Source organism: Typopeltis vanoorti, chromosome 12, assembly GCF_054136105.1.
Source record: "Typopeltis vanoorti isolate ZY-2024b chromosome 12, IOZ_Tvanoo_1.0, whole genome shotgun sequence".
NCBI classification, from domain to species: domain Eukaryota; kingdom Metazoa; phylum Arthropoda; class Arachnida; order Uropygi; family Thelyphonidae; genus Typopeltis; species Typopeltis vanoorti.
The window spans coordinates 14,162,702-14,175,598 of record NC_143560.1 but is presented as its reverse complement, the minus strand read 5'-3'; the positions used below and the strand labels follow the sequence as shown (position 1 = coordinate 14,175,598).

The window sequence follows — 12,897 nt, the reverse complement described above, 5'->3', positions numbered from 1 at the left end:
TAAAAGATGGATGGCTTGCATTTGAATGGTTACAGTGTAAGAAGACTTGAGAAAGTGTTGCTGAATGTGGTAGATGTGCAAATTCAGGGAAACTAGATTTATTAAGGGGGGGGTAGATATACAGTCCTTAGGGAGGCAGTTGAATGTAAGAATGAATATAATATGCCCGAGCAAATAAGGACAACAAATCAGAGTGGGATAGTTAATATAAGGCATCAAGGTAGGGTTGGGGCTAATAGGGGTCTTAAATTCATGTACACTAATGCTAAGAGTATTAGGAACAAGAAGGAAGAGTTTTTGGCCATGGTTGGCACTTCCAGACCACAGGTTATTGGTATTAGTGAAACATGGCTGACTGTAGATGATATAGCTAGTGGGATTGAATGTGATGGGTATAGTGTATTCGGGAATGACAGGGTGAATAAAATGGGGGGAGAAGTATTGGTGATGATAGCTGATGAGCTGCAGCCAAGGAGAATAGAAGTTGAATTGCAGGATAGAGAAAATAGCACATTTGAGGCCATTTGGTGTGAGATTGTGGCTAGCAGAACTAAATATACAATTGGGTGCTGCTATTGACCAGGTGATGGAAAAGATGGTGGTGACAGTATGCACAAGCAAATAGAAGAAATTAGTGGAAGGAGGGTGATTATTATGGGAGATTTCAACAATGGTCGCATTGATTGGAGTGAGGAGAGGACACACGGGAGGAAGGAATTGGATTTTATGCAGTTATTAAGGGATAACTATCTGCGACAGCATGTAATGGAAAATACTAGGGGTCAGAGAGTGCTTGACCTAGTAATTTAATTACATCTGAGGATTTGGCAGTAACAAATATGACCACATTGCCACCAATCAGTGAGAGTGATCATAGGGTCTTGACTTGGGAGGTGGCTAAAGGTGTAGAATTTTCAATTAAGACAGGGTACATGTGGAATTATCGGGCTGGAAAGTATGACAAGCTTAGGAGTTTGATTGGTTCAGTGCCATAGCATGTACAACTGCAAGGACTAGAAGTCGATAGTGCATGGGAGTAGTTAAGAAGTGTTTGCATGAAGCAATGGCTGACTGTATACCTAGAGTCCGAATAATAAATCAACTAGGGGTTAAATGGATGAATAACACCATTAAGCTGTAAAAAAAGAAACAACTATGGAGGGAATTTAAGGAGAAAGGTGACCGGCAGGCACACGAACGGTATAAAGCGCAGGCCAGAAGCGTAACGAGTGTGGTAAGAAAAGCAAAAAAGGATTACGAAAGAACATTGGCCATGCAGGCTAAAGAGAATCCTAAACAGTTTTTTAGATATGTAGCAAGTAAAAGGAAAAATGTACATGGCAGAATGATTTTAAAGAATGCCGATTGTAGGGAGGTAACTGAATCAGTTGATATAGTTGAGTTACTGAGTGAGCACTTTGCAGGAATATATCATCCATGTGGTGACATTGCAGAAACGAATGTACCAGTAGATTATACGGGAATTGTGGTGAATGAAATGGAGGTGAGTAGTCTATTGCATAACCTCGATGTCAATACATCTGTGGGATTGGATGGTATACCAGCTCGTGTTGTACGAGAAGCAGCTAAAGAATTGTCAGTACCCTTGACCATTTTGTTTAATTTGAGTCTCGGGTCTGGGTTAGTCCCGAGCGGGTGGAAAGAGGGGAAAATAGTTCCACTGCATAAAGGTGGTTCCAAGACTGCTGTTGTAAATTACCGACCGATTAGCATATCAGGAATCATTGTCAAAGTCTTAGAGAAATTAGTCAAGAAAAGAATACAGGATTGGATAGATGAAAATGGGATATTGTATGGGGGACAACATGGTTTTGTGAAGGGTAGATCATGCCTCAGTAACTTGCTCACGTTTTATAACACAGTGACGGCTGAACTGGATAGGGGTAATGGGTTTACAGTAATACTACTGGACCTTGCCAAGGCTTTTGATAGGCTACCACATAGAACCCTAATCAGTAAACTGGAGCAGATGGGGATAGATATAGGGTTGGTGAGATGGATAGGAGGGTGGTTGAAGGAGAGATACCAGAGAGTGGTTTATTCAGAAGTGGAGTCTAAAAGACGGCTTGTGACTAGTGGAATGCCACAGGACTCTGTTCTTGGACCACTGCTTTTCAATTTGTTCGTTAATGATATAGGAAAGGATTTGAGAGGAAGTGTTCACTTGTTTGCTGATGATGCAAAGTTGGGTAGAGCAATTATAAGTGCACAGGATGTCTAAATTTTACAGGATGATTTGGATAGTTTGGAGGACTGGGCTAGGAAAAATGGATGTCAATTTAATGTGCCAAAGTGTTATGCACTTTGGGGTGAAAAGAATAGCAGCAGTATATCGCATTGGTGGAACCGTACTCCAGGAGATTGATGAGTCCAGGGATTTGGGAGTGTTGGTGGATAAGGAATTGAAGTTTAGGGGGCACATTGCAAAAGTGACTAAAACAGCTCACCAAATCACTTGTCTTCTGAAAAATACTTTAACATGCAGAGACAAACAAGTTGTTGTTCCTCTGTATCGAGCCTTGATAAGACCCCATATGGACTACTGTGCCCAGTTATGGGCACCAGGGTTTTTTCGTGATGGGGAGGAAGTGGAGAGGATCCAGAGACGAGTGACCAAGATGATAGCAGGTCTGTGGAATGAACCTTATGAGAATAGGTTGAAGATTTGGTTGATAGGCAAAGGAGGGGTGATATGATTGAGACATTCAAATTACTGAAGGGTTTCTATAAGATTGATCCAGAAGATATTTTTGAAAATATGACTGGTGGTGGGAGGACTAGGGGCCATGAATGGAAGCTGGGCAAGAGCATAGTTGACAAGGGTGTTAGAGCTAGGTTTTTTACTTGGAGAGTAGTGAATGAGTGGAATAAGCTTCCAGAGTCTGTTGTGGGTGCTACAACCGTGAATGAGTTCAAGGCAAGGTATGATAGATACTGTGTGAATGTCGAATAGTTGTTCTTGACATGATGTTAGGGCCTCCCTCGATGAGTCTGTCGACTCCTTGGAGTTGTCCGGAACAATAATAATAATAATAATATTATTATTATACTGTGTTAATAAAACTTATTAAAAAATCTTATTACTGTGGTTACGTGTGTATGTTTAGTCTCAAATCTAGTAAATGTAAAAACAGAGGAGAGGAAGTTGTTCTTACTAGGTTCCTGATAGATCACAGTCATCTTACATATTCTTATTTACTGAGGGCTGATGACCTGCCTGTGTGAAAAATGCATCACTCATTTTACCATTTGTCATATTCTTCACACAAGAGAGGAATGGAATTTTGACTTAACTAGCTGAGCCATATACGCAGAGAGGTTATCAGACTCGAACAAATTGCATGACGTTTGGAACTTTTTTTTTTACAAAGAATAAATTTACACAAACACATTTGATTATAAATTCTATTTACCTACTCTAGCCCAGTGCATAAACTTTTAATCTATCAGTAAATTATTTACAGCTTTCACCACATACAAATCACATATAAAACGTGCATATAGCAGCACTCAATATTAGAAATGGCCCCCTTTTCCCTTCATGCACTCCTGAAGTCTGCAAGGCCACATATCGATGGCAGCATGCATGACATCCGATAGAAACGATGCCACTGCTTGCTCCAAATCCACCTTCCAATTTCAGGCTGGTGATGCTGGGGTGTCATTTCTTGCAGTCTACTCTCTCAAGCTCTGACCACAATTTCACATAAGTTGTGGTGTTAGGAAGTGTCCAGTAGAACGACAATAGGCTCTCACCCCAGGTCATCAGTTAGCATACGTGACATCGCTTTCTGCATCTCAGGGGATTAGGGTGGAGGCATGCCTTCACAGCCCTTGCAAGCAGTTGCATCCTAATGCAGCATGGTCCACCTGTTCTTTGGTTTTCTACATCTTCTGTATCATTATAATGGTTAATAGGCCAATACATAAACATCCTACTGATCCCAAGTGTTTTTAGTGTGTTGGAAATAACAGGTGGCTGCATTCCAACCTTGTGAAGTGCTATTACAGTTACATAGTTCTCATAATCTCTCCACTGCATGCTAACTCGTACAGCTAGACCTCTCTCTCTACTAATAAATATGCAAATATTGGCTGTGCACAGTACCACTAATTGAACTGGACTCGTGCAATTCTGTGGGCAGTGCACGGATGTGCAGAAGTTGTATCAATATTTATGGCCAGATGTGTATATGTACTACTGCATTACTTAACTTAAATTTTGTACCTACTTGTTATTTACCAACTTATCCCTTTATGACTATTTATTAACTTCTTGTGTACTGTGTAACCTTTGCTATGCTGCAGTGTGATCTTTGCTGTCCTTGCCAGTAAAACTTAAATTAACCAACCAACCATAACCTCGTATTTTTTTTTCCCCATCTGTAATTTCTGTTTAATTTCATTAATTATTCACCTTACACCAAATCTTGTATTTTTTTCACTTAAGGAATACAATTTTCCATTGCTGCTGATAAATATTTCTTCACTATCCTCCATGCACTGCTAATATCCCTCTTTCACAATTCTTCAATTAATTATCTTCGCCAGTTGATTTCTAAAATTTTTATAGTCACCTGCCTTATAATTCCATATAAATTCCTTTCTCCTTCATATTTCTACATGTTTATTCAGCAACACCATCCACACACTGCATGTAAGAAAAAGGGGAGAGGACAAGAATCAGAGGCCCTACTCTAGAGATGAAGCATCTCTAGATCATCTATACCCTAGAGATCTAGTTGGCATTTCCTCCAGCTAAGGAAAGCATTCTTTTAAGCTGCTCGCTAGAGCTCTGGCAAAAAGCTATATATGGCACATCACAGTCCATCCCTCTGAATAAACCTAACAATAATGGACATTAATCATGTCCATTATTGTTAGGTTTATTCTGATGTGCATTCACCTCTGTCATTAAAAAATTCTCAAAAACTCAAAACAACCGTGTTTTTTTTTTTTCATTTTTATTTATTTCAGTTATGCGAATGGTTAGGTGTCTGTTTGAAACACAAATCAGATCATATTTAGGATGACTTGTCTTAATCTGCTAATACAAAGTATTTCTACACATACCACAGCAAACAATTTGCATCGTTTATTATTATTATTAAGAGAGACTTCCAGGGAGTCAGGGACTCATCGAGAGAGGTCACATACTACACACACACACCAGTTATAATTATTCTTGAATTCATTCACATTGCTTGCACACACAATATTCATTGGCAACCCATTAAAATCATACAACATATGAGAGAAATATCTAGCTCACTCCTTCTTAGCAGCATTCATTCTCACCTTCCAGGAATGCTCTCTTATCCTTTCTCCATTCTCCATAAATTAAAAATTCATTCAACCGAAATCCTGTATGACCCTTTAAGAAGTTTGTAAGTCTCAATCATATCACCCCCTCTTTCTCCTGTTTGCCACTGTCTACAAATTCTCAATCTGTCTTCATAATCAGTCTTCCACAATCCTGATATTATTTTTAACACTCTCCTTTGCACTCTCAACTGTATCAGAATCACAATGGAGACCAGACCTGCACACATTCTTTACAAGGTCTTATCAAGGCCTTGTAAAGAGGCAAAATGACATGCTTATCTTTACATTTGAAAGTTGTTTCAGCATTGCAATTATATTTTAGGTTGTATTTGCAATCTTTGCTACATGGTCCTTTAACTTCAACTTGCTATCTACTAACACCTCCAAGATCCCTAGCTTGATCAGTTTCTTCTAGCATAATCCCACAAATATAATACGAAATTGGATATCTAATCATGCCAAAATTCATGATTTTGCATTTACTGACATCCATTTTCCCATGCCCACAATTCCAGCCTATTCAAATCATTCTTGCAAGTACTGCATATCAGCAGCATTCTTCATTACCCTACTTATCGTTACATCATCAGAAAATAGCTATATGTCACCTGTCAAATCCTTCCCAATATCATTAATGTACAGATTGAATAGCAGTGGACCAAGGACTGATTCTTGTCGTACACCAAGTTACCTTAAATCTTGCAGACTCACATCCCCGTATACCACTTTTTGATATCTGTGAGTCAGCCATCCTCTTATCCATGCTAATATTTCATAATCCAAACATATATTCTCCAATTTATGCAATAGTTTTTCATGCTGTATTCTGTCGAAAGCCTTAGCAAAATCCAAAAGTATATATCTTAAAAAGATATGTTATAAAACACTGAATACACTAAAAACATGAAAATCTACACTAATATACTAAAAAACACTAATTTTCTAAGGTAAAACAGATAAAATCGCCAATTTTACAGGAGCTCTAAATTCATTGACCAATTTACCTTGTGATTATACTTATTCTGCAGTGGAATATTCTGGATTTAATATTTTTGTGCAAGATTTGCTTCAAGTCGTTGTACCTCTTTCTCTGGTACTGATTCCTAACTTTGCCCGTTTTGGGGTATATTTTTATATAATTGTTTTTGAAAGTCTAGATGGCATATGATTTTAGTCACCTGGGGAAAGCCACTCTCATGCTTATTGAAGGCCAGGAGCAGTTTAAAAATGTTTCTTCTCTTGAGGAGGGAGAGAAAACATTATCTAACCTTTACCCTACTCTCAATACTAAATTATATAGAATTACAATCTTTTGGGGGTGGTGTTCACATTTAAAATGATATATATTGTTGTCTTTTGAAAAGTATTTTCTGATGTTTGTTGTGCCTGCTTGATCAAGTCCACATTCCTTAAAATCTGTAATGATTCCCATCTATAATATACACTGTTCAAAATGTGTTGCTTAACTAGTGGTAACTGTTTTAAATATAACTCCTTATTTAGATGCACGTTAGTTAATAATTTTGTACAATATGATTAGTAAGTGATATCTCTGCATTTAATGTTACAGACTTGGTTAAATAAAATTTTATTATAGCTAAACACATGTCTGTTTTTAACGTGGAAAAGTACCGTTTACCATGGGAAAGTGAAGAGCACTGGGTGTTAAGGAAAGACTTTCTTCTTGCTCATTATGAAAGATTTGAAGAAGATAGGCTTCTTTGTTTGGCTCAGGTATATTCGAATAGCGAGCTATTAGGATGCAGGTAATTGCCATAATTAAATTTGATTATCACACATACTGGTTTTTCATAAGTAGTATAAGGAAATAATATTGAAAATAATTATGAAAAGACCTGGAATTGCTAAAACTTAATCATGGATTGATTCTTTAAATTTCACAGTAATTGGCAAGTGTTACTGCATTAATTGACATAGCTGTTTCAATGTAAAATTTCATATATTAAAAATTGTGAATAATTTTAATGTGTAACTTAAAAGATTTATTTTTTTAGATATATATATGAAGAGCCAAAGGCTTCAATTCGGCGACATATGACTTGTTTAAGTTAGTAAATTAGTTAAGTTAGTTAAGTAACTTAAACAAGTCATATGTCGCCGAATTGAAGCCTTTGGCTCTTCATATATATCTAATAATTTATTAGGACACCTCTCGGCAATACTCATAGAAGGGTTGTAAGTTCTGTTTGCTACAAACTTGATATTAACTAGGTCTACCTACTCACTGATGAGACCTCAATAAAGGTTGAAACCGGTCTGGGTAGTGACCTTCTCTCATAATGTAGAACAGTAATACAGCTCCTAGGAGCTAAGTTCACATTATGGGTAATTATCAAGAATAGTGATCGGAGCTTGCTCCACCTTTGACATGAGTTGCCTCAGCTTGCACTACCTTAAGGGTCAGTTGCTGCAGTATCCAGGTATTTGCTTACGCTTGGAATCGCCGAACTTTATATAGTTTCTACTATATTCGGCATGAAACTCTCGAGTTTCTTATTCGGCTAAGAAACGATATGGGATGTAATATCCCTTAACTTAAACAAGATTTATTTTTTTTTTATGAAAAGTTGCCAACATTTTTTTTAAAATTCATATTCACAGAAAGTAAGGTTGAGGAAGATGTACAGTAGCATCTTGGATGGTGAGTTTGTGGTTGTTAATTTTTAGTTGAATGGAATTAAAAACAATAATATAAACAAAACTAGAAATGTATTAAGTCAACTGTTGTTTTACTGGATCACAGCAGAATTTTCAGAGTGCAGATGCACTTTTCAGAAACATGAGAAAATTCTCTTTTCATATAGTTAGAGCTGGCACTTTGCTAGGACCTTAAATTGGGGTGGTCGTGGTTGTTATGCTGGAGTGTAAAAAATTAGTCTTTCAATTTTTGGCATATGTTTTAGATATGCCAAAACATATGCTAACTTTATAATTGTTTAGTTTAGTTTAATGGTAAAAACAGTAATATAAACAAAACTAGAAATTTATTGAGTCAACTGTTGTTTTGCTGGATCACAGCAGAATTTTCAGAGTGCAGATGCATTTATCAGAAATATGAGAACTATGAAATCATTCTCTTTTTCTAGTGCTCAAATTTGGGATAGCCTTGGTTGTTGTGCTGGAGCTTATCAAATTGGTCTTTCAATTTTTGGGTACTTGAGATTATGCATATGTTTTGAGGCAGATTCTAACTTTTAAGATAGCCTTTCAGATTTGTATCAACTTATATATAAAATTGTTTTCTTCCCTTTTTTTCCTACATGAAGCGTCCCGAATTTGTTCACCGTAAGCTAATTTTGCAGGTCACCTTATATAAAAATAAGGTGACCTGCAAAATACACCAAAATATTCAGTTGGATGGAATATGTTCTTAAAGGAACAGAAGGGTCAACAGTTTAATGCATGGGATCATGTGTACAGATTATTATAATTTTCCCATACAACTCTGTCTCCACCAACTGCAGCAAACCAACATCTACTGTCCACCATCACTAGTATTTTCACAGGCAATCGCAAACATCCATGCCCATGGCAGAATTCAAACCCACAGTCTTTTGACTGGAGAGTGAATACGCTAACCACTTGGTCAACCAGGCCAGCAAAAGTTCCTCTAGTCAGTGACTAGAATTGAACTACAGCAGCTTTTTCTTCAGGTGATCTAGCACCATGAACCGCCATACTACTTCTACTTAGCTGCACAGGGTATAAAAAAAGGCTTAGAAAATGTTCCTCTAGTCGGTGAGAATAGATTTGAACCCAAGTCTTCCTTTGTGTGGCCAAGCACCACAGAGTGCAAACACCACTTCTACTGAGTTACATGGGCTCAAAAATAGTAAGAATTACTGCCAAAACCCGGGATCAAACCAGGGCCCTTTAGATCTTAAGTCTAACGCTCTCCCAACTGAACTGTTTCGGCACTTTAAATTTTATCTTCATTCACAGCCTATATTGAAGCCTGTAACACTTATAAAATCATCATTAACAGATCTAAGTCTGACTTTGAAAGGGCTAAATGTTTAAAACTCTCCACTTGTACCAATGGAGAAATTTTTTCAAGAAACTATAAAGCACAACTTTTGTCATGCTTTATGGTTCCTTGAAAAAGCTGTTGGGTGCAACTGTTATAACATTCTGTATTTCTATTACCTTGCTTTGCCTTTTTTTTTTTTTTATGTCAAGCCCATACTCGAGTGGTCAGTTGATCAACTTATAGTACATTAGTATATATGGGTAGTGAGTTGGGAAAGGAGGAACTTGTTTACATTTGATTTGAAAGACTGTATATTGCATTGTATTCCTTGGGAAACACAACATGGGAAGACTGTTCCACAATACAGCAGTTATAGGGATGAAGGAAAGGGAAAAGAAAATTGTTCTGTTTGTTCCAAGGTACACTGTGAAGGGAAGTTGAGCAGCAGCAGCAGCTGGACATGATACAATGATGTTAGTACTAAGTGGGGAAATTGTTGATGTTATTTCAGATCAACATTTCCCATGGAAATATTTGCAGAATATACATATTGCAGTGGTGCTTAAGAGTCAAAGCTGTATAACTGAGAGGAGACCTCCACTTAGCCTTTAAACAAATGCGGAGATCCGACCAGAGCTTCTGACCTAATGTTCAACCCTCACCTTCTCGTGGTGCACCCTGTTGGGTATCTACGGGGATGGGCTGGCAATTTGGGATTTAGCCGACCAAATTGTATTCTTATTGGCTTAAACCAATATATAAAATGATGGTACAACATGACAAAATTTCATCCCAGCTGGGGCGTCGCCCGGTTAAACAAGGCTCCTATTGTTTTCGCCAGGGAACCAGGGCGAACAGCGAAAAGTCAGCTACTGGAACAAATCTGAAAGCACACCCCAACTCAATATCATCAGAGTTAAAGATCGGTACTATCAACATAAGAGGCCTGAATGGCAAAGAAATGCCGCTAGCTGAGGAATTAGATAAGTACCAGATTGACATAATAGGTGTGACTGAAACAAAAAAGACAAAAACTTGTGAGATCTTTCTGAGCAATAAATACAAAATGTTATATTCAGGCAATGACAATCAAGGAAAAGAACGAGTAGCCATAGTATTCAACACTAAATACGAGGCTAATCTTCTTGAATGGCAGGCAGTCTCAAGTAGAGTGATGTGGACAAATATGAGAATGGGGAATTGGACAATGAGACTTATTTGTGCCTATGGTCTCACAGAAGGTTCTACTAAGGTAGAAGTGGAGGAATTTTTTGATGCTTTAGAGAAAGCAACTGACACAATGAAAAAGGAAAAGTTGGTCCTTGTTGGGGATCTAAATAGTAGAGTAGGAAATGATTGTCAGATATACAAAAATATTTTGGGAAAATTTGGAGAAAAGAGCAAAGCTAATAATAATGGCAAATACCTGTTGGATTTCTGCTCAGGACGTGGACTGGTTATTACTAACACCATGTTCCAATATAAAAATGTGCAAAAATTCACATGGAGGGAAGAGGCAAGGAAAAAGAAAAGTCTCATTGACTATGTGATTGTTGATAGTGATGTTTTCTCCCTGGTGCAGGACACCAGAGTGTACAGAGGATTTTAAATTGGAAGCAATCACTATTTAGTCTTGAGCAGGATAAAATTGAATTTCATATTGAAAAGAAATACATATAAGAAAGTTTTAAAGCGAATAAAAGTTGAGCAGCTCTCAGATGTGAACTGTAAACTAAAATACACAAACATTATTGAAAAAGAATGAAAGAATTTGAGAACAGGAACAAAACCTTGGAGATTCAGTGGCAAGCCTTGAAGAAAACCCTGATTGTCAGCCAGAGAGGCATGTGGTGAGGTTGTCTGCAAGGATAGAAAAATCAGAACACCATCGTGGACACAGGAAGTTAAAGAGGCAGTGAACGAAAAGAAGAAAGCATATCAAAAGTTCCTGTCAAATAAGTCAGCTTGTGCTCTTAGAGAATACAGAGACAAATGTAAGAAAGCTAAACACTGTGTAAAACTAGCTAAACAAAAGTCATGGGAGGACTTTGGCAAGAACATAGAAAATAAATATCAAGAAGGTGGTAAGATATTCTGGAGGTTGTTGAAGAAGCTTAGAAAAGGAGTTAGGATGATAGAGGTGACATGAAACGGGGGGAAAGGATATCCTTGAAGTATGGAGTAATTACTTCGAAAAATTTCTAAATGAAACAAGAAGTGATCGCAAAGTGGTAAAAAACACTCAACAGGCATACAGTCAGGAATACATATCCATACTTGAAGTAGAAAAAGCCATCAAAGGCTTAATATGTGGAAAGGCAGCAGGAGTAGATGATATTCGACCAGAAATGCTGAAGTATGGTGATATAAAAGTCTTACAGTGGCTGCACTGCATAGTTCAGAAGGACTGGACAGAGGGACTTATTCCTGATGATTAGGAATCATCAGGCATTCGTAGAGTAGAGTAGAGCTCTCATAGTACCCATATATAAAAAGGGAAATAAAACTGAATTTGAGAATTACAGAGGTATTTCCCTACTGAGTGTTCCTGGCAAGATTTATGCCAGTATACTTGATAAACGGTTGAGAAGAATTGTGGAAGAAAAGCTTGGTGAAGAACAAGCTGGATTCAGGCCAAATAGAAGCTGTCAGGATCAGATCTTCATTTTACGACAAATAGTTGAGAAAGCATGGGAATATAACAAAGATCTGTATTTAAGTTTTGTTGATCTGGAAAAGGCATATGACAAGGTGCCAAGAGAGAAGCTATTCAATACACTACAGTTATATATGGTGTCAATGGGGCATTATATCAAGCAATACTTAGTCTAGTGTCTGGCGGCCATGGGACCAGATCTCATGGCCGCCAGACATTAGACACATTCCTTAGCCACCTGTACAAACAACACAAACGCATACAGTTCACAATTGAAATTGAAAAACACAACACACTTCCATTTCTTGATACACTTGTCACATGTCTTCCCTTGGACAATCTTTCCTTCACTGTTTACCGAAAACCGACACATACGGGACAATATATACACATAAACTCCTTCCACCACCCAACAGAAAAATTAGGTGTCATCAACACGCTAAAAAACAGAGCTCAGACGATTTGTTCCAGTGAACAGGCACTGAAAAACGAATTTAAAATTATCAGTAATAACTTACAAAAAAACGGATACAGCCAAAACACTATAAACAAAATTCTTTACAAAACCACAATAAAAAATAAAGACAAACAAGACTATAGTAAAACTATAACCATTCCCTACATTAAAGGAATATCAGACAAAATAAACAGAGTACTACGAAAGTACAACCTCAAAGCCACCTTTAAACCTCCTGCAAAATTAAAAACTTACTCATCTCATCCAAAGACCCACTCCCTCCACCAGCTCACCCTGGAGCATATCGGATTTATTGTACTTGCAACATACCATATATAGGAGAAACAGGACGCACTATTCCTATTAGACAAAAAGAACATAAACGACACAGTTAATATAATAATTATGGTGAAGCTGGCCTTTCTGATCATGCCCTGAATACCTTAC

At 37.5% G+C, this 12,897-nt stretch overlaps 1 protein-coding gene and 1 non-coding gene across 6 annotated transcripts in view; one reads left to right on the top strand and one right to left on the bottom strand.

Annotated features, from left to right (window-relative positions):
* The window catches only part of LOC150100590 (uncharacterized), a 154,850-nt gene that overhangs the window by 18,216 nt on the left and 123,737 nt on the right, over positions 1-12,897 (top strand). For 4 of the 5 annotated variants that reach the window (XM_090401658.1, XM_090401654.1, XM_090401656.1 and 1 more), the window contains exon 2: positions 6,944-7,112. The exons of the other annotated variant lie outside the window; for it this stretch is intronic. In XM_090401658.1, the coding sequence (XP_090257784.1) occupies positions 6,944-7,112 (169 nt within the window). The remainder of the gene's footprint in view (positions 1-6,943; positions 7,113-12,897) is intronic. 5 annotated transcript variants of the gene reach the window in all.
* TRNAL-UAA (transfer RNA leucine (anticodon UAA)) lies at positions 9,211-9,283 on the bottom strand. The gene has a single exon. It is a non-coding gene; the product is annotated as a tRNA-Leu (tRNA).